The following is a 23,998-nucleotide window of genomic DNA, read 5'->3' on the forward strand; positions in this document are numbered from 1 at the left end:
ACCTCGTGATCTGCCCGCCTTGGCCTCCCAAAGTGCTGGGATTACAGGCGTGAGCCACTGTGCCCAGCGATACTTTTTCAAGTAACTGGAGTGCATAGAGGTTAAGCAACATACCCTGAGATCACTCCACTACTAAGTAGGAAGCCAGGATTCAAATTTAGGCCTCTCTGGCTTCAGAGCCCATGGTTTTCCCAATATACTGTGGCATGTTGTCATTGGACTATTAAAGGTGATTGAGTTGGAGAATGAAGCGATTGGAGTAGGGCTTTTGCAAATTGTAATAAAGATAAATGAGGGGAAGAGACCTCGTTTTCAGCTTTCTCTTTTTTGTTTTATGTTCCTTTTTGCAGGGATGGCATATGCTTTTCTTAAAATGATTTTTTGAACCCTGTCTTTTTGCAGTATCCTGTGTGTTAACTGACTCTCAAAATGTTTGTTTTATTGTCTCTGTAGATTTGATAATGGGCTGCATTAAAAGTAAAGAAAACAAAAGTCCAGCCATTAAATACAGACCTGAAAATACTCCAGAGCCTGTCAGTACAAGTGTGAGCCATTATGGAGCAGAACCCACTACAGTGTCACCATGTCCGTCATCTTCAGCAAAGGGAACAGCAGTTAATTTCAGCAGTCTTTCCATGACACCATTTGGAGGATCCTCAGGGGTAACGCCTTTTGGAGGTGCATCTTCCTCATTTTCAGTGGTGCCAAGTTCATATCCTGCTGGTTTAACAGGTGAGATTTAAATGGACAATTACATTGTCTGTTTGAGAACATCACCTTGGGTAATATATACTTAAGGCTTGTCTGCCTTTAAGAAAGATATCTTACCTGAGGACTTTTCAAATAATTGTATGTGAAAATTAGTCTCTAACATAAAAATTAGTTATATTGTATATATGGGTATGGTTCTGGAAAATTGGTAGTAATCTGATGGTGATTATGTACTGGATCATGTCATTAATTATTTTATTAACTCATTATTCAAATAGTTATTGAGCCCCCCCTACTGTAGGCACTGGGAACATAAAGATTAAAAACATATACCTTTCCCTCAAGAATTTGACAGCGTCTCAGGATTGTAAAGTACTTTGCAGTGTTAAAGTCTTATAGTAGTTACTTAATAGATGTTAATTAAATGACAATAAAGTAGTGATAATACAGTATTTCTCCCAGATGCTGCTGATTTAAAAAAGAAAAATCCTAAAGCTCAGTTTAAAATTTTCCCCCAAGTCACAGATAGTAAGTAGGAGAGCTCAGATTTATTGTCCTATTCCAGAACTCCAGTTATTACATTATTATATCCTTTTAGAGAATAGCAAGAAGTGATTGTTGACAACCTTTCGTGGAGACAGAAGGCTCTTAAAAAAATAGATTCAAACAGTTTTAAAAGAGAGAAAATGAGCTCTTTTGTAAAGGGTCCCATATCAGGATGCTTTTTCACTGAAGTAACAAAGTATAGCTGGCTTAAAAAGGTAGAGCGAGTTTCAAGATTCCTTGATAGAGCAGTTCCATGGTGTCATCAAGGACTCAGATTTCTTTATCTCTATTCTGCAGCCCTTGGGAGTGTCTGCTTTATCCTTAGGCTTGGCAAAACAGCTGCCAGCATCAAATCAAGCAATATATGTCCTCATTGACAGCCAGTGGGGGCAAAAGATAAATCCCCACTGCAAGCATAGACTGACTGTACATTTGTCTCGTCAGTCTGTTCCAACTGGACCAAAAACAATAGCCAGGCCAGGCGCAGTGGCTCACACCTGTAATCCTAGCATTTTGGGAGGCCGAGGCAGGCAGATTGCCTGAGCTCAGGAGTTTGAGACCAGCCTGGGCAACATGGCAAAACACTGTCTCAACTAAAAATAAAAAAAAAAAAATTAGCCAGGTGTGGTACTGTGCGCCTGTAGTCCCAGCTACTCGGGAGGCTGAGACACGAGTAGTGCTTGAACCCAGGAGGCAGAGATTACAGTGAGCCGAGATTGCGCCACTGCACTCCAGCCTAGATGACAGAGCGAGACTCTGTCTCAAAAAAAAAAAAAAAAAAAGACAATGGCCAGAGGACTGCCATACACTGATTCTGTTAGACTTCATTTAGGGAGTTATGCATGTTAAGTCAATTACAGTCTTAATTCCAGCCCCCTAATTCTGAATACTTTAGTAGTAGATGGCCGTGAGGGAATTTCTCAGTCTTTAGCAAAAGTTTACTTTTAGAGTTATGTTTGGGAAAGATAGTAATCTAAAATGGTTAAATATTGATACTTAAAGACACACTTTAGTTACCTAAAGCAATTTACTTATATAAAATACTCTATTAGGGGTATTCATTTATTAACTCAGTGTACACTCAGTGTCTGTGTGTCAGGTATGGAGAGGTGAGCAAGACAAGGTTTCTGCCCTGATGGAGCTTACATTATAGAGGGTTGGACAATAATTAATTAATAAACAGCTAAACAGGATGGATGATTAATGATCCTTAAATGCTGTGAAGGAACTAACTAGAATGATGGTGAAGGCCCTGCAGTTAATCAGGGAAAGCTATCTCAAGAAGAAATCATTTGAGCTGAGTTTTTTTTTTTTTTGGAGTTGGAGTCTCTCTCTGTCACCCAGGCTGGAGTGCAGTGGCGCAATCTTGGCTCACTGCAACCTTCTGCCTCCCAGGTTCAAGCCATTCTCCTGCCTTAGCCTCCTGAGTAGCTGAGATAACAAGAAACACACCACGGCACCCGGCTAATTTTTTTTGTACTTTAGTAGAGACGGGGTTTCACCACATTGGCCAGGCTGGTCTTGAACTCCTGATTTAGGGGATGTGCCTGCCTTGGCCTCACAAAGTGCTGGGATTACATGCGTGAGCCACCGCGCCCGGCCTTGAGCTGAGATTTGATAAGTAAGAATGACCTACCTACGTGCAATCCTGGGAAAGAGCTTTCTAGAGAGAGGAAATAACAAATGCAACATTTAGGAGATACAGAGAGACTTGGAGATTTTGAGTATTAGTGTGGAGACTAGTATAAACAGAGGGGAGAATTGTATTATATGGGATTGAAGAGTTAAGAGACCACGATTACTCAGGTCCCCATAGACTCTGGTAGGGAGTTTAGGTTTTATTCAAAGCTAGGAAGAAACTACTGAAGAGATTAAGTAAAGGATTTGATTGAATTTTCTTTTGAGAAAAACTGACTCTGACATCTGTGTGGAGAATGGATGGTAGAGAAGCAGTATAGAAGCAGATGAGACTAGCACTCTTAGTAGTCCGCCCAGTCCCTGTGAGAAATGACAAGGACTTGGGTTAGGGTAGCAGCAGTGGAAATGGAAAGTAAATAGTATTTTAGAGGTAAAACTGATAGCACTAGTAATGGACTCGGCTTGAGTACCTGATTAGATGGTAGGGCCATTTACTTAGGTAGGAAAGACTTGGGTATGTAAATATAGGTTAGAGGAGAAAAATCAAGATCTATGTTTTGTAATAAATTTTAAATGCTTATTAGACATTCAAGTAAAGATGTCGGCCGGGCACGGTGGCTCACACCTTTAATTCTAGCACTTTGGGAGGCCGACTCAGGTAGATCACTTGAGGTCAGGAGTTTGAGACCAGCCTGGCCAACATGGTGAAACCCCATCTCTACAAACAAAAATTAGCTGGGCGTGGAGGTGCACGCCTGTAATCCCAGCTACTCAGGATGCTGAGGCAGGAGAATCACTTGAACCCAGGAGGTGAGGTTGTGGTGAGCCCAGATCGTGCCACTGCACTCCAGCCTGGGCAACAGAGCAAGACTCCGTCTCAAAAAAGAAAAATTTTTTTTTTGATCTGACAAGTCAGTGGGATTATATTGAGTAGAGTATATACATATTCAAATTAAAAATATGTTGGCTAAAGGATACAAAATTTAGATAGGAGTAAGTTCAAGAGATCTATTGTAGAACACGGTTAATAACAATATATTGTATTCTTGAAAATTACTAACAAAATTTTAAGTGTTGTCACCACAAAAATGATATGTGATGCAATGCATATGTTAATTAGCTCTACTTAGCCATTCCACAATGTATATATATTTCAAAGCATCATGTTGTATACAATAAATATATACAGTTTTTTAAAAGAATATTAATATATTATGGGGTTTTTAACCTGAATACCTGCCTTGAATAATTTTAACACTGAGATGTCATGCATATTGTATACATCTGTTTTATTATTTGTTTTGTTTGCAAATAATAGTTTGGCTGTTCAGTATGCTAATCTCTTTAAGCATCTGCACATAATGCTAAAGATGACAGTTTAGTTTTTGAATTTATACTTTATAATTCATATCATCCATACCATTTTATTTTATTTATTTTTTTGATACAGAGTCTCGCTGTGTCACCCAGGCTAGAGTGCAGTGGCATAATCTCGGCTCATGGCAACCTCCACTTCCGGGTTTCAAGCGATTCTCCTGTCTCAACCTCCCAAGTAGCTGAGATTACAGGCATGCGCCACCATGCCTGGCTAATTTTTGTATTTTTAGTACAGACAGGGTTTCGCCCTGTTGACCAGGCAGGTCTCGAACTCCTGGCCTCAAGTAATTTGCCCACCTCGGCCTCCCAAAGTGCTGAGATTACAGACGTGAGCCTCTGTGACCATCTGATACCATTTAAGACAAAACATGACATTTTGAAGTGTTAAATATGTAATAATTTTGCTAAAACTAGTAAATTAGTTATTACTGGTAATGATTAGATGCAATTGTTCATTCATTATTTATATGAAGAACACTGCCCCACTAGTTTATAGTACTCATCAATGCTTTTTCTGTCAAATAATTGATTTGAAATTTGACTGCATTTCCAAGCCTGAGATGTTGCTACAATGAGTCAAAATTAAATTTGTTGGCTGGGCACAGTGGCTCACGTCTGTAATCCCAGCACTTTGGGAGGTCAAGGCAGGCGAATCACTTGGGGCCAGGAGTTCAAAACCAGCCTGGCCAACCCAGTGAAATCCTGTCTCTACTAAAAATACAAAAAAATTAACTAGGTGTGGCAGCACATGCCTGTAATCCCAGCTACTTGGGAGGCTGAGGCATGAGAATCGCTTGAACCTAGGAGGCAGAGGTTACAGCAAGCCAAGATCACACGACTGCACTCCAGCCTGGGTGACAGAGTGAGACTTTGTCTCAAAAAGAAACAAAATTAAATTTGTTTCTCCAAGTCTACAGAGTTTTATAATTTGTAGAATACAGTAGTTTTATGGAAGGTCTTCAGAGAGTTTAAGAGTAGTTATTGCTACCAGTTATTGAGTTATTGTCCCAGAACGTAAAATATGGTCATGTCTCTCTACTTTAAAATTCTTCAGTAGTTCCAACTTCTAAAAATAGTTTCTGGAGACTACAGAAAAAACTATCTTTAAGCTTCTTTTTTTTTTTTTTGGCTGGCAATAGTTCTTTTTTTCTGTTTTGTTAACTTAGCTACATAATTTACCTTGGTCTTTTTTCCCTCTGATAGGTGGTGTTACGATATTTGTGGCCTTATATGATTATGAAGCTAGAACTACAGAAGACCTTTCATTTAAGAAGGGTGAAAGATTTCAAATAATTAACAATACGTAAGTGTCATGAATATTTTGTGAGAGAAATACTGACAGAAATCTGGTCTTTACACAGAGACCACTGAGCTAGTTGATGATCCACTGATGAGAGAGGTAGGGCATGGGCTGCCCACTGTGTTTAACGATGCATTGGCTTCTTTAGATGCATGTTGTAACACTGCTGCTGTAGCCAGAAGTTATTACTTCTACAATTTGTGCTGCTGTGGTTCTGCCATAAACAGTAGAGATTTAAGAATGAAGAGTTACTGAGGGGAGTACATGCAAGTGTATTATTTTTTTAAAAAAACTTTATGAAGAGAGTTCGATGCTCCTATTTTTCTAAGTACCAGATGGTTTAAAGATCTTGTCTCATTCTATTAAAAAAAGGAGGGGTAAAGTTGGGTAAGGAACCCATCTACTTTCCAATTGATGAAATTTAAGTTTTTTTTTCCTTATATGACACTTAGACTTTTTGTCTAGAGGTACACTGTAGAAAATTTGATGCTCGTTGTAGAAAGTAGATCGAATAATTTCATTAGCAAGCGTAATGACCACTTTGTAACTTCTCAAAATATATATTTATGGTCTGCTTCCAGTCATATTTTCTTCCATCCTTGTTCCCATCTGCTACCAGTTATTGTTCCGGAACATAAAATATGGTCATATCCTTCTACTTTTAAAATATTCAGTACTTACCACTTGTCATCAAAATAAAAGGAAAACAACAATAATAACAACAATCATTCATTGAGAATTTACTATGTGCTTCTCCCCTCTTCTGACTCTGCTACCCAGACATATTGAATTACTTGCAATTTTCTGAGTACACTGGAGTTTCTTACACTCTCGTGCTTTCACACATACTGTTTATTTTTTCTGGAATGTGATTTCTCATCTTTCCATTTCTTTCCTTTATTTAGCTAATCCTACTCACCCTTCAAAATATAGTTAATATGTCCTTTCTGAAGATGCCTTTTCTTACATTCTTCCTCCCCTGCCTGGCCCAGTCCTTATCTCCTGCTGGATTAAGTATCTCTCTTAGGTGTTTACGTAGCACCCTATGCAAACCTCAATCATAGCTCTCATCACATTTTGAATTACAATTTGTCACTTGCTTGTTATTCTTTTAGACCAATGGTTCTCAACCTGGGACAGAATCACCCAGGGGGTATTTGGCAATATCTGGAGACATTTTTGGTTGTCACAGTTGGGGTGCTGCCGCTGTCTTCTAGTGAGTAGAGGCCCGGGATATTGGTAAATATCTTAAAACGCACACAGCAGCCTCCCACAACAAAGAATGATCAAGTCCAAGGTGTCAATAGTGCTGAAGTTGGAAAACCCAGCTCTAGACTGTGAATTCCTTGAAGTCAAGGACTGTCTTTTTACTTTTATTTCCAGCACACTCTAAAGTCTGTCACTTAATAAGTATTCAGTAAATGTTAGAGTGAATCAATGAATGCTTAGCAAGATCAAATACAAGGTTTTTGGTTTGTGTATCTGAAAGTGCTTAGTATATATGAGGAACCACAAACCAAGTGTATGAGTTTCTAAATATTTGAATTACTGAGGGATTTTTCATTCATTTTCTAGAGAGCAAATTTGTCTAGGCATTTATAACAATTTAGACAGTGCCTTTTCAGTTTTTATCTTTGGTGAAGCAAAACATGCATTTAATCTTTAGTAACAAATACCATATCTATCTTCCTATTTAAAGACTGATTGTATTTGGTCTTTTCACATTAATTTTGAAAAAATGAGGGCCTATGTGTGTTATAAACCACATGTAGTTCTCATGTTATGAATTATAATTTAATTTTGGTCTTACTGGAATATTTCTAGATAACATTTTTATAAGTATGCATTATTCTAGAAATTCAGGGTTTTTTTTGTTTTGATTTTGTTTTTTTGAGATGGAGTTTTGCTCTTGTCACCCAGGCTGGAGTGCAATGGCATGATCTTGGCTGACTGCAAACTCTGCCTCCCAGGTTCAAGCGATTCTCCTGCCTCAGTCTTCTGAGTAACTGGGATTACAGGCACACGCCACCACTCCCAGCTAATTTTTGTATTTTTAGTAGAGACAGGGTTTCATTCACCATGTTGGCCAGGCTGGTCATGAACTCCTGACCTCAGGTGATCTGCCCACCCCAGCCTCCCAAAGTACTGGGATTGCAGGCATAAGCCACCGCGCCCGGCCAGAAATGCAGTGTTTTTGGGTTTTTGTTTGTTTTGTTTTGTTTCTTTGTTTTTTTTAGATGGAGTCTCGCTCTGTAGCTCAGGCTGGAGTCCAGTGGCATGATCTCGGCTCACTGCAACCTCCACCTCCCAGGTTCAAGCGATTCTACTGACTCAGCCTCCTAAGTAGCTGGGACTACAGGTGCACGCTGCTGCGTCTAGCTAATTTTTATATTTTTGGTAGAGACCAGATTTCACCATGTTGACCAGACCGGTCTCGAACTCCGGACCTCAGGTGATCTGCCTGCCTCAGCCTCCCAAAGTGCTGGGATTACAGGCTTGAGCCACTACGCCTGGCCCAGAAATTCAGTTTTTAACTTTGTTGCTCATTGTTAATTGTCTGGCTACAGGAATGTTAGAGCATTGTGATTTTTTTTTATCTAAAATGAGTAAAAAAGAATATTACAATTTTATGTACTGTAAAGAGAAAAGCATTTGGCAGTAAAGAATGAACTACTGATAGACATGCTATAACCTAGATGAACCTTTAAAAAATTATGCCAAGTAAAAGAAGTCAGTTACAAAAGACCACATGAATGCACATATTTCCATTTATATAAAGTGCATGCAGTGGGCATATCCACAGAGACAGAAAGCTGATTAGTGGTTGACAGTGGTTGGAGGGAGTTGGGGGTGCAGAGTGACTGCTAATGGGTACAGAGTTTCTTTTGGGGGTGATGAAAATGTTCTAAAATTGATTGTGATAATGGTTGTACAACTCTGTGAATATATTAAAAATTAGTGAATTGTACATCTTAAGTGAGGGAATTTTATGGCATGCAAATTACACCTTAAAGCTTTAAAAAAAAAAAAAAAAAAAACTGAGTAATTTGAAAGATTTACCTCCCAGATTGTTTTATTCACTGTAGTCTGTCTTAGGTTGAAAGAATTGTGTTAAAAAAAGAAATAACTAAGTGTGTAGGATTTTGAGGCTTTATTTGGAGCAGAAGTATGCAATTGTGCTTCCTTTAATTCATGTAACCTATTTTTTAATATCATTCTTTGAGTTTAATTCTTCACCCAATGAATGCATAAATAAAAAATGAAAGTAATACCCTTTGTTTACTTCAGATACAAGATAGCACTGCAATATATTGTACCTTGGGCAATAGTCTACGTTGCGGTGATTGCTGTTTTATTTGTTGCAGGGAAGGAGATTGGTGGGAAGCAAGATCAATCGCTACAGGAAAGAATGGTTATATCCCGAGCAATTATGTAGCGCCTGCAGATTCCATTCAGGCAGAAGAGTATGGCACTACTTCATATTTTATTAATTATTTTGATTTTCAAAATGTTTTAATGCACATTCTACTTAGCCACAACTTTACACACACAGAATTACATACCAGTCTTAATACAGCTAATGTATCATATTAATAGATGTTACTTAAAAATTAATAGCTAATGTCATACTATTCACTTAGAGTAGGATCATAAACGAATCTGCATCAGTCATATTTCCTTATGCCTAGTCTCTGTTTTATGTTTTCACTTAAATATGTATCTGTAAGCCTTTTGCATATTTTTCAGACTGTCTCACTTCAAAAATTTGCCTTCAGATTATCCTCATTCCCTGCCTTGACTTATTTTTTAACTTACAGCTTATATGTGGGGGTGTGTTGATAGGGATGGGTATATTGGTATATATATGTATCCCATATTTATGATGCCAAGACTTACATTCTTCTTTTTTTTGAGACAGGGTCTTGGCTCTGTCGCCCAGGCTGGAGTGCAGTGGCGTGATCTCGGCTCACTGCAACCTCCACCTCCTAGGCTCAAGCAATTCTCCTGCCTCAGCCTCCCAAGTAGCTGGGACTACAGGCATGCACCACCACGCCCAGCTAATTTTTGTATTTTTAGTAGAGACGGGGTTTCGCCTGTTGGCCAGGCTGGTCTCAAACTCCTGACCTCAAGTGATCCACCCGCTTCAGCCTCCCAAAGTCCTAGGATCACAGGCGTGAGCCATTGTGCCTGGCCCAAAGACTTACATTCTTTAAGGTTTTACTATTTTTGAAATATTTCAGAGATTTATTATCATTTTATGATTATAAAAGTAATATGCCCATGAAAGAATATTACTTTCAGTTAGTTTTATATGACTGTTAACGTCTTGATTTAGGCACTTGCATTGTAGTTATGTAGGAAAGTATCCTTCTCTTTTAGCAAGTACACACTGAAGTATTTGAGGTACTAATTCAGCATGTTTGCAACTTACAATTAGTTAAGAAAAAATACATATGTATATATATACATGCACACACATACATATATAGAGGGAGAGAGTATGACAAAGCAAAATGTTAGCCATTGGGGAACCTAGTTGTAGGGTTTATTGTAGGGTGTTATGGGAGTTCTGTGTCCTATTTTTGCAACTTGTAAAAAGTCAAAATTCACCTTCAGTGACATACTACTTTTAGGTTAAACCAGTTTATCTGGGATTCATAAACGCTAGTTTATTTTCATATTATAACACTTAACACAGTACCTTGTATATGATAGGTGCTCTATCAATGTTTGTTTGCTTTTATTAATAATTTGTAATGTGTCTCAATAACTCTTTGTTCTACTATGGTGCTTCTTACTTTCTGTTCTGTTCTTTTGTCTTTCTTCTCCAGTTTTCTGTGAGCTCTTCCATAGCAGACACTGTCATTTTATTCACAAAACCTTATTAAATTAAACCCACACATATTTAGAGTTACTAATAATTTGGGTATGATATACCTGTGTCTTACTGAATGCAGATGATGACGCTGTTACCAAGGAACCACTTCTATTCTTCCTGTCATAGTCTTAATATTTCCATTTGTGACTGACAGAAAGGATCTGCTATTTTGCTGCGTTTCCTTCTCCATTTACTGTTCCTGTGACTGTCAGGTGGAGTTTTAAGAGACACATTGAGTAGTTAATACATAAAAATACTATAAGAGTATATTCTAACAGTAATATTTGTGATATTACTATTTAAATCAATAAAACTCTTACATTTTCCTGTATTTTGAGCTGTGTCCTCTAGCTATTCTTTGTCATCCAAACCTATCCCAGTCCATTCTTACTGACACTTGTGTATGATTTTTCTGAACCTCATACTTTTCAATTCAAAACACTTAATTTTTTTCCAGATGGTATTTTGGCAAAATGGGGAGAAAAGATGCTGAAAGATTACTTCTGAATCCTGGAAATCAACGAGGTATTTTCTTAGTAAGAGAGAGTGAAACTACTAAAGGTATGAATATTGTTATATTAGTATAAGTATAAAATCTCTTGGGGCAGTGTTTTGAGAAAGATACAGTGAAAGTATTTATTTTTCACCCAGGTGCTTATTCCCTTTCTATTCGTGATTGGGATGAGGTAAGGGGCGACAATGTGAAACACTACAAAATTAGGAAACTTGACAATGGTGGATACTATATCACAACCAGAGCACAATTTGATACTCTGCAGAAATTGGTGAAACACTACACAGGTATGTGAATATTTCAAAGGTAAAAATTATTTCTTCACATTCTAGTTTATGAGGACAAAATCCATATCCTCATTTCTTTTAAGATTTAACACACTTATTTACACATAATACATGCCCAATAAATGTCTGTTGTATTCTAAAGGGAGGAACAGGTAATACTTAGTACTTGCATTGTGCTACTCAGATAATGTGCTAATAGACTTTCATCATTTGGGTCCTTATATCTTACTGGCATAGTATTTACATTGGAGTTCATTTCACCACATGTACATTATGAAAATAAACCTAAAAGCAAATATTTATGGACACTTAGTAAGTAAAACTAAACATTGGGTAACAGAAAAAGCTATGTCAGAAGGATTACCTTCCTCTGCATGGGCTGGATCACATAAGCTTTCCTAAAGTATAAATCCATGAAATTTGGTCTGACGATGCATTTTTCTTATCCTAGAAAATTAACCTATAGCAATTATAGACATTTTTGTCTTTCAAGGACCTCCGAAGGTATTTAATATTAGAATCTTCTGTCTCAAAATTTTTCATTATCAATTTGGCATATGAATGCACCTGAAAGTCTTTACATGATTAATACTAGGAGAGGGGATGTTTCCATGGTAATGTCTTCAATGACAGCTAGCTGCAAACAGTCTATCAAGTCAGCCAGCAATCTTGACATTGATCAAGCGTGTTACCAAGCAGTGGCATCACTTGTAATTGCCTTTGTCACAATGTGAATTTATGTAGTTATTTTAGTGAGAATAGGAGAGAACATGTCTCATTTATAATAAGAAAGATTGTATAAGCAGAATTCACAAGTCAAGCTGTTATGAATCTAGGGTTCCCTGACTTTGTGTCTCCCTTATTTAAAAAAATCAGTCTCCTGCTAGGCATGGTGGATTGTGCCTTTAATCCCAACTACCGATGCAGGAGGATCACTTGAGGCCAGGAGTTCAAGAACAGCCTGGGCAACATAGCAAGACCTCATCTCTTTAAAAAAAAAAAAAAAGGGCCAGGCGCGGTGGCTCATGCCTGTAATCCCACCACTTTGGGAGGCCGAAACAGACAGATCCCTTGAGGTCAGGAGTTCGAGACCAGCCTGGGCAACATGGCAAAACCCTATCTTTATTAAAATATAAAAAAATTTAGCCAGGCGTGGTGGCATGCACCTGTAGGCTCAGCTACTTGGGAGGCTGAGGCAGGAGAATCACTTGAACCCAGGAGGTAGAAGTTGCAGTGAGCTGAGATCACACCACTGCACTCCATCCTGGGCGACAGAGTGAGACTCCATCTCAAAAAAAAAAAAGAAAAAAAAAAGAAAACTCCTAAATGATCCTAAATGAACTTTTTCCGTGATTTTTTGGTATGCCTCTTACAAATTACTGGCTATTAGATAATAACATTTAATGATAACATTCTCTTTGAGAATTAGTAAAACCCAGTGTACAAAGGCAGAACTTTGGAAGCAGACAGACCTAGATTTGAATCCCATCTCTACCATTTACTAACTGCAGGGCCTTGGGGGAAAGTTGCATATGTTTTCAAAGCTTCATTTATATGAGATACTTTTGAAGTGCTAATTTAGCACAATACTGGAACATACTAAGTATTTAGTAAATAATAACTTAAAAAATATATATATTTTAAGTTATACTAAGTATTTAGTAAATATACTAATATATTTACTATATATTAGTATATACATACTAAGTATTTAGTAAATACAATATATTTACTATATATTAGTATATACATACTAAGTAGTAAATAATAACACTTTTTTTTTTTTATTTTTTTTGAGTCAGAATCTCACCATGTCACCCAGGCTAAAGTGCAGTGGTGCAATTTTGGCTCACTGCAACCTCTGCCTCCTGGGTTCAAGCGATTCATCTGCCTCAGCCTCCTTAGTAGCTGAGACTACAGGCATGCACCACCATGCCCGGCTAATTTTTGTATTTTTAGTAGAGACAGCGTTTCACTGTATTGGCCAGGCTAGTCTCGAACTCCTGACCTCGTGGATTCATCCACCTCAACCTCTCAAAGTGCTGGGATTACAGACGTGAGCCACCTTGCCTGGCCTTAAAAATAAATTTTACAAAATGTTTCACTTATGTATATTTCATGTTTTGCTGCTTATGGACAACTCCCTTTTTGTTTTGTGCTTTTAGAGTAAAACTTGAAAGGACTTCTGTTTTTGTTTTTCTACAGTTTAAACTTAAAACATTGATACACTATATGCCCCTTAATTTTTGTAATTGATTTTACAGTGTAGTTTATTCATTTATCTAGAACATGCTGATGGTTTATGCCACAAGTTGACAACTGTGTGTCCAACTGTGAAACCTCAGACTCAAGGTCTAGCAAAAGATGCTTGGGAAATCCCTCGAGAATCTTTGCGACTAGAGGTTAAACTGGGACAAGGATGTTTTGGCGAAGTGTGGATGGGTAAGAAGCCTGAATTTTTGTTTTCTGTCATTGTTTAGCTGTGGATTAAAGTGCGACAATTTATGATAAAATATGTTTCAATATTTAAGAGAAGTGCTGTTCACTGAAGTTTGGTCTAAAATCCTTTAAAATATAAATTCCTGAAATGCGTTATTTCTTTAGGAACATGGAATGGAACCACGAAAGTAGCAATCAAAACACTAAAACCAGGTACAATGATGCCAGAAGCTTTCCTTCAAGAAGCTCAGATAATGAAAAAATTAAGACATGATAAACTTGTTCCACTATATGCTGTTGTTTCTGAAGAACCAATTTACATTGTCACTGAATTTATGTCAAAAGGTATGTATTAGTATCTCCTTAGGTATTCGTGTTGATAATGTTTTTAAGAGTCTTTATTTCTATTTGTATGCATATAGACTTATCATATACTGTTTTCTAATTTAAGATTTTTCTGTAGACATTTGGATAGAAGAAACCTGACACTTTGTTTAATGGAATAGTGATTATCCAGTTATTCCAGAGGATAGTATGATGTTTAAAAGGAAAAGTAGGCAGGCTGAATTAATTTTTAAATTAAGTTTGACTAAAAGAAATGGAAAAGCTAGAAGAGTGAAAAATAGAAAGGGTTTGTACACATTTAATTAAAATGATAAAATCAGAAAGATACTTACATTTTTAGTACTAAAGCAAATAAATAAGGTAAAGTTAAAATAAATTAGTTTTCTTATTTTAATATAAACATAATTCCTATATTAAGGACTTCTAGGAACTTTTTTCCCCACTGCTTTCTTTTCTTTTTTTTTGTTTTAATAGAGACTGGGGTCTCAACTATGTTGCCCAGGCTGGTCTTGAACTCCTGGCCTCAAGCAATCCTCCCTTTTTGGCCTCCCAAAGTGCTGCTGTTACCAGCCTGAGCCACTGTGCCTGGCCTCCCCACTACCTTCAATGGAAATTTCTTCATTTTCCTTAACTCTAGACCACAAGATGGGATCTTCAGTAACAGGGTTAGTTAGGAGGAGGATAAAGAGAAGATTGATACTCTTTCCTCTTTTTCCCTGTGCAGATGATACTTAGAGGAACTAGTAAGTCAGCAGATAAGCTGACAGGCCTGATTTTTATGTGTTTGATTTGATCTGCTTTATTATTTTTACTCTTGAACCAGTAATATACAGTAGTCACTAATTATGTCACCCTCTTCAGTAGTCTGTCTTGGTCAATGATGTAGTTCCATCTAGTGGTGACAAGGACAACTACAAGTTACATATTTGCTGTAGGAAAATTTTTCCCCTCAAAAGGGGACTGAAATCAAAAGTTAAGAAGTGATACAGCCTATTAATTGATAGCCAGAACACACCTAAACACCCAAAGCACCTGGCACTCTTTGGAAGGAATGTCTACTGCAAACAGTTGCCAAATATGGCATTTTTTTTGTTTGTTTGCTTGGTGTTTTTTTGTTTGTTTGTTTGTCTGTTGTTTTTGTTTTTTTGTGAGGTGGGACCTCACTCTATCCCTCAGGGTGGAGTGCAGTCACATTTCTCTGCAGCTTGGACCTCCCTGGGCTCAAGCGATTCTCTTATCTCAGCCTCCTGAGTAGCTGGGATTGTAGGTGCATGCCACCACACATAGATAATTTTTGTATTTTTCTACAGATGGGATTTCACCCTGTTTCCCAGGCTAGTTTGGAACTCCTGGGATCAAGCGATCAGCCTGCCTTGGCCTCCCAAAGTGCTGGGATTACAGGTGTAAGCCACCACACCCAGCCCAAATATGCCCTTTCAAAGAGTATATTAGATGAACCAGAGGGGAAGGGAGGGCCAGGCATGGTGGCTGACCTGGGCAACATGGCGAAACCTCATCTCTACAAAAACTAAAAAAATTAGCAGGACATGGTTGCACACATATATTCCCTACTCAGGAGGCTGAGGCATGAGGATTGCTTGAGCCCAGGAGGTTAAGACCATAGTGAGCTGTGATTGTGCCACTGCACTCCCATCTGGGGTGAAAAAATGAGACCCTGTCTCAAAAAAAAACAAAAAAGGGAGAAAAGGACAGGGAAGTTGTTTAAATCAAGATATTGGAAGCAGGCTAGGCACAGTGGTTCACGCCTCCAATCCCAGCACTTTGGGAGGCTGAGGCAGGCAGATCACTTGAGGTCAGGGGTTTGATCCCAGCCTGGCCAACATAGCGAAACCCCGTCTCTGCTAAAAATACAAAAAACAGCTGGGCGTGGTGGCTCGTGCCTGTAGTTCCAGCTGCTTGGGAGGCTGAGGCACGAGAATGGCTTGAGCCGGGGAGGCAGAGTTTGCAGTGAGCCAAGATGACACTGCTGCACTCCAGCCTGGGTGACTGAGCGAGACTCCGTTTCAAATAAATAAAGACTTTAACAATTAAAAAAGATATTGGAGCATAAGAAATATAATGAAGGTAAGGCTGATAGCCCATTTAGCTGTGTATATTAATTTTAAGAATTATTTAATTGGGAGAACATGGTAAAATTCTGTGTTGTCAGACCACTGGGTACAATTATTTCCAGGCGGGAGAGATTTAGAATACAAGATAACAAAAGTCCTTTCTATTTTTAAAACTCTTTAATTCCTCATTTTGGTATTCACTTAGCACTTGTCCCTTTATAATCTGTCCAAACTCATTGTCCCATGCACTCCAGCATAAACCCACTGTTCTGCTCTTTGTTTTCATGATTTTTTTCATGTTTTTTCTTCACCTGGAATTTGGTCTCCCTAGCTCTGGACCAGTCCACCAACTACACTTCCCCGATCCAGTTTATGGTCAGGCATTCCATTTAGTTGTCATTTCTGTTTAGTCTCCTTTAATCTAGAGCCATTCCTCAACCTTCCTGTCTTCCATAGCATTGTTACTTCTGAAGAGAATGGACCACTTTTATGTTTTAAATGTGCCTTAATTTGGTTTTGTGTGATGTTTTCTCTTGATTATAAGCTTTAACAAATAATAGTGAAGCCGTAATCAGACTTCTAGCCTTTTTCTTTGCTGTTATTCATAGTACTTTGTAGTTTTCAGAGAGAGAGCTTGGTCACAGCAGTAGTTCCACAGCAACTCATTTAGCTACCTATATTTAGTTTTAACCACCCCCAAGATATTCCTAGTTGTCTGAATTCTTGATTCAGATTTACTTAAAAATATGTAAGTATTTAATACTACTTTTTGAATCAGAATTGGGATATTGATCAAAACAAGGAAAAAATGCCTCTTGTCAGGTAAAGTTAATGCATTTTCTTTTTTTGCATATGTTATCAGGAGAAGTTTTCAAAATTTCAGCTTAGAGACCTCTTCTGGGATCTAGATAATTATTTGGAAACTCCAAAACTGCACAAAATTTTAAAAAATGAAAAGCTAAGAAGTTTTGTGTTGTGATTTGGGGTGGAGGAGTATTCATTTCAATCCTAATATAAGATTTGCTTATTTTTTATGAATATCTTGCTGTCTGTTACAGGAAGCTTATTAGATTTCCTTAAGGAAGGAGATGGAAAGTATTTGAAGCTTCCACAGCTGGTTGACATGGCTGCTCAGGTATCTGTATATGTACATGTATCCATTTGAATTGAAAGTGTAAATTAAAATGTGGAATAATCTTACCAGAATATTATATGTAGTGAAATGGTGGGATTTTATTTTTATTTTTTATTTTTTTAGAGACAGAGTCTCATTCTGCCACCCAGGGTGGAATGCAGTGGTGCACTGATAGCTCCGTGCTTGAAGAGCCTTGAATTCTTGGGCTCTAGCAATCCTCTCACCTCAGCCTCCTGAGTAGCTGGGACTGCAGGCACCAGCCACCATTCCCAGCTAATTTAAAAAAATATTTTTTTTGTAGACACAGGGATCTCTCTATGTTGCTTAGGCTGGTCTCAAAATCCTTGGCTCAAAGGATCCTCCCACCTCAGCCTCCCAAAGTATTGGGATTACCTGGCCAATAATGGAATTTTAGAACTGGCAGGAACATCAGAGATAATCCAATTTGAGCTCTTAATGATACAGATTAATGAAGTATCAAAAGATGAGAGGTATCTAAAATTCACATAACTTGTTAGTAACAGAACGAGTATTAGAACCAGCTATCTAACTCTTAGTCCAGTGCTGTCCTGTATCATACAGTTTCTTAGAAAATAGATGTTTACAGGCCAGGTGCGGTGGCTCACGTTTGTAATCTCAGCACTTTGAGAGGCCGAGGCGGGTGGATCACTTGAGGTCAGGAGTTCGAGACCAGCCTGGCCAACATGGTGAAACTCTGTCTCTACTAAAAATACTAAAAATTAGCCAGGCGTGGTGGCAGGCGCCTGTAATCCCAGCTACTCAGGAGGCTGAGGCAGGAGAATCGCTTGAACCCGGGAGGCAGAGGTTGCCGTGAGCGAAGATCTCGCCATTGCACTCCAGCCTGAGCAACAAGAGCGAGACTCCATCTCAAGAAAAAAAAAAAGAAAATAGATGTTTCCATAAATGTAAAGTCTATATGTATTTATATTTCAACAGATAATTTTAAGAAAATTAAAATGGATGAGTGCTGTTCCAAAGAAAATATTAGTAATCTAAAGTGTATGCTGAATTTTTTTTTTTTTTTTTGAGACAGGAGTCTCGCTCTGTCGCCCAGGCTGGAGTGCAATGGCGAGATCTTGGCTCACGGCAACCTCGGCTCATTGCAAGCTCCGCCTCCCAGGTTCACACCATTCTCCCGCCTCAGCCTCCCGAGTAGCTGGGACTACAGGTGCCCGCCACCACGCCCGGCTGATTTTTTGTATTTTTAGTAGAGACGGGGTTTCACCGTGTTAGCCAGGATGGTCTTGATCTCCTGACTTCATGATCCGCCCACCTTGGCCTCCCAAAGTGCTAGGATTACAGGCGTGAGCCACCGTGCCCCGCCTGAATTTTTTATTTACTATAGTCCAACACAAGAATTAAGATGGTATATATACAGTTTAAAATGGGACTTTTTTACTCTTCTGACTTTTTGTTTTAAATATATAGTGAAAACTGTTAAAAGTTTCTCTTCAGATATGTGGTAGGTATTTGAGAGGCCTTATTGTTGGCTTTGGTTGACATGCTGGTTTTGGAATCTTACCTCCTAGCCTCCAAATGTCCACAGAATCTGACAATTCCGAAAAACTTTATACTGAGAAACTATACATAGGCGACAGGCATATGCCAGGCCAGTTCATGCTTCTGAGTTAGACACTCTGTGGTAGGGGAGGTTGGCAATCCATTTTTGTTTTAAAAAAAAAAATTAGGTTTTGTGAGCCACATCCAATCTGTCATACTTTTTTCTTTTTACAACCCTTTAAAAATGTAAAAACCAGGCTGTGCGAGATGGCTCCTATAATCTCGCTTTGTGGGGCCTGGGCAACATGGTGAAACCCCATCTCTACAAAAAAATACAAACATTAGCTGGGTGTGGTGGCGCATGCCTAAGTCCCAGCTACTCAGTAGGCTGAGGTGGGAAAATTGCTTGAGCCTAGAAGATAGAGATTGCAGTGAGCCACGATTGCACCACTGCACTCCAACCTGCGTGACAGAGTGAGACCCCATCTCAGTCAATCAGTCAAAATGTAAAAAACAGTTTTAGTTCTCTGGCTATGCAAAAACAGGCTACAGGCCACATTTGGCCTACAAGCTGTAGTTTGGGAACCTGTACCTTGTGGTTAATACCTTTATCACCATGTCATCTTAGATTGTGCCTGATAGAGACCTTGATGAGCTTGTATCCAGAGGCACTAAATTACCTTGTGATTTATTATCTCTTCTCCTAACCACTGACACAAGAAGACATTAGGAGGGTTAATCTTGGTCTTCAGAGTAATGTTAGGTTTTATTTTTTTTGAGGCTGAGTCTCGCTCTGTTGTCCAGGCTGGAGTGCAGTGGCACAATCTTGGCTCACTGCAACCTTTGCCTCCTGGGTTCAAGTGATTCTCCTGCCTCAGCCTCCCGAGTAGCTGGGACTACAGGTATGTGCCACCACATCCAGCTAATGTTTGTATTTTTAGTAGAGACGGGGTTTCACTGTGTTGGCCAGGCTGATCTTGAACTCGTGACCTCAAATGATCCACCTGCTTTGGCCTCCCAAATTAATGGGATTATAGGTGTGGGCCACTGTACCCAGCCAGTGTTAGATTTTTGAAATCTGAATTTAGCCTGCATTTTTATTATGTTTTCTGATTTTCCTGTTATCTTCTAGACTATACCCTGTTACCATCATCTCCTTCTAAGATAATGATTTTCAGTGACACAATTTGACATTAACCATAATTGTCTTCTCTCTGCTTTCCTTTGTATCGTATGTCTTGTGTTTTTTGTTTTTCCCTTTCCAAGATTGCTGATGGTATGGCATATATTGAAAGAATGAACTATATTCACCGAGATCTTCGGGCTGCTAATATTCTTGTAGGAGAAAATCTTGTGTGCAAAATAGCAGATTTTGGTTTAGCAAGGTTAATTGAAGACAATGAATACACAGCAAGACAAGGTAAAATTAATTTTACATAAAAGCTTGTAGTGTTCTATGTTTTGCTTAACTCTCTTGATTATACAGGGTTTTCCAGAATAAGAATTGTTTTAGCTTCCCTCAGAAGAGTCATAGAGACATTGATTTCATTCATAAAATCATGTACCACTATGGCTTTCTGATAGTTAACTTCCTCCAAGAAAGAACTTGACTAGGTATCCTTTGCATTATACATAGAGCAAGTAGTAGCCTCTTTACACTTCTTTTGACATGACAACAAATATATTTTAATTTCTTTCCTAGAAAGGCCAGAGGGTCTCAGTCAGAGGAGATATTGCCCTGTACCGCCACTCACCAGGGGACATCTGACAATGTCTACTTTTTTGGTGGTTACAACCTGGGGGCTACTGCTGACATCTAGTGGGTAGAGGCCAGGTATACTGCTGAACCTCCTACAGTGTACAGAAATGTGCAGGCAAGACCTCCCCAGCCACAACACGGAATTATCAGGCCCAAAATGGTAGCGGTGCTGAGATTGAGAAACCCTGCTTTAGACATAGTGCTTTCTTTCAACCTCCATACTTTTGTGCGGTTACCTCCATCTGGAATGCATTCCTATCTGTAATGTTTGTTGTTGTTGTTGTTTTTCGAGATAGGGTCTCACTCTGTTGCTCAGGCTAGAGTATAGTGGCGTGATTTCAGCTCACTGCAGCCTTGACCTCCTGGGGCTCAGGTGATCCTCCCACCTCAGCCTCCTGAGTAGCTGGAACTACAGGTGCACACTACCACACCTGACTAATTCTTTGTATTTTTTGTAGAGACGAAGTTTTGCCATGTTGCCCAAGCTGGTCTCGAACTTCTGGGCTCAAGCAATCCTCCTGCCTTGGCTTCCCAAAGTGCTAAGACTGCAGGCGTGAGACACCATGCCCGGCCTGTAATCTTTACATGTGAAAATCCTAACCATTCTTTAGGGCTTATTTTAGCTGCCACTTTTTTTTCAATAGTCTTTGGGAAACTAGTTCTTTAGTGGTGATTTCAGTGCACCCATCACCCAAGCATCCACTGTACCCAATATGTAGGTTTTTTTGTTTGTTTTTTTGAGACGGAGTCTCACTCTATCGCCCAGCCCAGGCTGGAGTGCAGTGGCACGATCTCGGCTCACTGCAACATCGGCCTCCCAGATTCAAGCGATTCTCCTGCCCCAGCCTCCCGAGTAGCTGGGATTACAGGCTCGTACCACCACACCCAGCTAATTTTTCTCCTGCCCCAGCCTCCCGAGTAGCTGGGATTACAGGCTCGTACCACCACACCCAGCTAATTTTTGTATTTTCAGTAGAGACAGGGTTTCACTTCCAACATGTAGTCTTTTATCCACCCCTCAACCTTTCCCCCTTATTCCCCAAAGTCCATTATATTACTCTTATGCCTTTGTGTCCTCATAGCTTAGCCCCACTTTTAAGTGAGACCATACAATATTTGGTTTTCCATCCCTGAGTTACTTCACTTAGAATAATGGCCTCTAGCTCGGTCTAAGTTTCTGCAAAAGACATTATTTCATTCCTTTTTACGGCTGAGTAGTATACCATGGTGTATATATACCACACTTTTTTTAATCCACTCATTGGTCAATGGTCATTTAGGTTGGCTCCATATCTGCAATTGTGAATTGTGCTGCTATAAACGTTTGTGGATGTATCTTTTTCATACAATGATTTTTTTTTTTTTTTTTTTTTTTTTGCTTTGAGACAGAGTCTCAATCTGTTGCCCAGGCTGGAGTGCAGTGGCACAATCTCGGCTCACTGCAACCTCCACCTCCCAGGTTCAAGTGATTCTCCTGCCTCAGCCTCCCCCGTAGCTGGGATTACAGGCACCTGCCACCAGGCCTGGCTAATTTTTGTATTTTAGTAGAGACAAGGTTTCACCATGTTGGCCACGCTGGTCTCAAACTCCTGACCTCAGGTGATCCACACGCCTTGGCTTCCCAAAGCGCTGGGATTACAGGCGTGAGCCACCACACCTGGCTGATTTCATTTCCTTTGGGAAGATACCCAGTAGTGGGATTGCTGGATTGAATGGTAGTTCTACTTTTAGTTCTTTATGGAGTTTCCATACTGTTTTCCATAGTGGTTGTACTAATTTACATTCCCACCATCAGTGGAAAAATGTTCCCCTTTCACCACATCCACACCAACATCTATTTTTTTTTTTTTTTTTTTTTTTTTACTTTTTCATTATGGCCATTCTTACAGGAGTAAGGTAGTGTCTCATGGTAGTTTTAATTTGCATTTCCCTGATGATTAGTGATGTTGTAGTTGCTACTGGTTTTTTTTGTTTTGTTTTGTTTTGTTTTTGAGATGGAGTTTCACTCTGTCATCCAAGCTGGAGTGCAGTGGTGCGATCTTGGCTCACTGCAAGCTTCGCCTCCCGGGTTCACACCATTCTCCTGCCTCAGCCTCCCAAGTAGCTGGGACTACAGGTGCCTGCCACCATGCCTGGCTAATTTTTTTTTTTTTTGTATTTTTAGTAGAGATGGGGTTTCACCATGTTAGCCAGGATGGTCTCAATCTCCTGACCTCATGATCTGCCCACCTCGGCCTCCCAAAATGCTGGGATTACAGGCGTGAGCCGCCACACCTGGCCAAGTTTTGCTTTTCTGCCCAGACTGGAGTGAAGTGGCATGATCTTGGCTCACTGCAACCTCTGCCCCCCAGGTTCAAGCAATTCTCCTGCCTCAGCCTCCCGAGTAGCTGGGATTACAGGCATGCGCCACCACGCCTGGCTAAGTTTTGTGTTTTTGGTAGAGACAGGGTTTCACCGTGTTGGCCCGGCTGGTCTTGAACTCCTGACCTTAGGTGATCTGCCCACCTCGGCCTCTCAAATTGTTGGGATTATAGGCGTGAGCCACTGTGCCCAACCTCCTGCCACTTTTTAAATAAAACATTTTGTAATTGTGCCAAGGCAAATTGATCATCTGTTTGTCTAAATATCGAAACAACTCTGTTTTAAAACATTATCTACAAACACATATAAAGAATGTAAGACACCTATAATCTTATTTCCGCAGCAAGTTTATAAACTTCATGAAAGCCATGCTTTTTTTTTTTTTTTTTGAGACGGAGTCTCACTCTGTTGGCCAGGCTGGAGTGCAATGGTGTGATCTTGGCTCACTGCAAGCTCCGCCTCCTGGATTCACGCCATTCTCCTGCCTCAGCCTCCCGAGTAGCTAGGACTACAGGCTCCCACCACCTCGCCTGGCTAATTTTTTGTGTTTTTAGTAGAGACAGGGTTTCATCATGTTAGCCAGGATGGTCTCGATCTCCTGACCTCATGATCCGCCCACCTCGGCCTCCCAAAGTGCTGGGATTACAGGCTTGTGCCACCGCACCCGGCCAAAAGCCATGCTTTTTAGGTTTCCATAATGATTAGCATAATGCCCTCCACAAAAAAGATATACAGTAAATATTTGAGTTAATTAACATGGGCTTTTAAAAGTAGTACAATAAAATTTTCCAGAACGATGTAAAAAGTAGGAAAGAGATTATGGTTGAAAACCCATAGACATTATAACTCAATAGAATATTCACTCATCAACCAATAGTTAACTATAGCTATTAGGTGCCAGACTGTACTTAAAAGTTACCCATATTATAACACATATCTTTGGCTTACTAGAGCTTCAACCTCTATTTTCTTAAATTGTTTTCTGTTCCCACAGCCAACTTATTTTTTATATCACCAGCTATGTAATCAGGAAGAAATGTGATTTATTTCAATATGAATTTTAAAAATTAAAGAATTTTTATTCCATGTATCTTGTACATTTAAAGAATTGACA

At 39.3% G+C, this 23,998-nt stretch overlaps 1 protein-coding gene across 9 annotated transcripts in view; it reads left to right on the plus strand.

Moving 5' to 3' along the window:
* The window catches only part of YES1 (YES proto-oncogene 1, Src family tyrosine kinase), a 90,760-nt gene that overhangs the window by 55,473 nt on the left and 11,289 nt on the right, over positions 1-23,998 (plus strand). For all 9 annotated transcript variants that reach the window (XM_054460318.2, XM_063653470.1, XM_054460319.2 and 6 more), the window contains 9 exons: positions 454-732; positions 5,476-5,575; positions 8,938-9,036; positions 10,909-11,012; positions 11,103-11,252; positions 13,539-13,694; positions 13,857-14,036; positions 17,167-17,243; positions 20,031-20,184. In XM_054460318.2, coding sequence (XP_054316293.1) covers positions 462-732; positions 5,476-5,575; positions 8,938-9,036; positions 10,909-11,012; positions 11,103-11,252; positions 13,539-13,694; positions 13,857-14,036; positions 17,167-17,243; positions 20,031-20,184 — 1,291 coding nt within the window. In that variant the 5' untranslated portion in view covers positions 454-461. The remainder of the gene's footprint in view (positions 1-453; positions 733-5,475; positions 5,576-8,937; positions 9,037-10,908; positions 11,013-11,102; positions 11,253-13,538; positions 13,695-13,856; positions 14,037-17,166; positions 17,244-20,030; positions 20,185-23,998) is intronic.

Source organism: Pongo pygmaeus, chromosome 17 (assembly GCF_028885625.2).
Source record: "Pongo pygmaeus isolate AG05252 chromosome 17, NHGRI_mPonPyg2-v2.0_pri, whole genome shotgun sequence".
Lineage (NCBI taxonomy): Eukaryota > Metazoa > Chordata > Mammalia > Primates > Hominidae > Pongo > Pongo pygmaeus.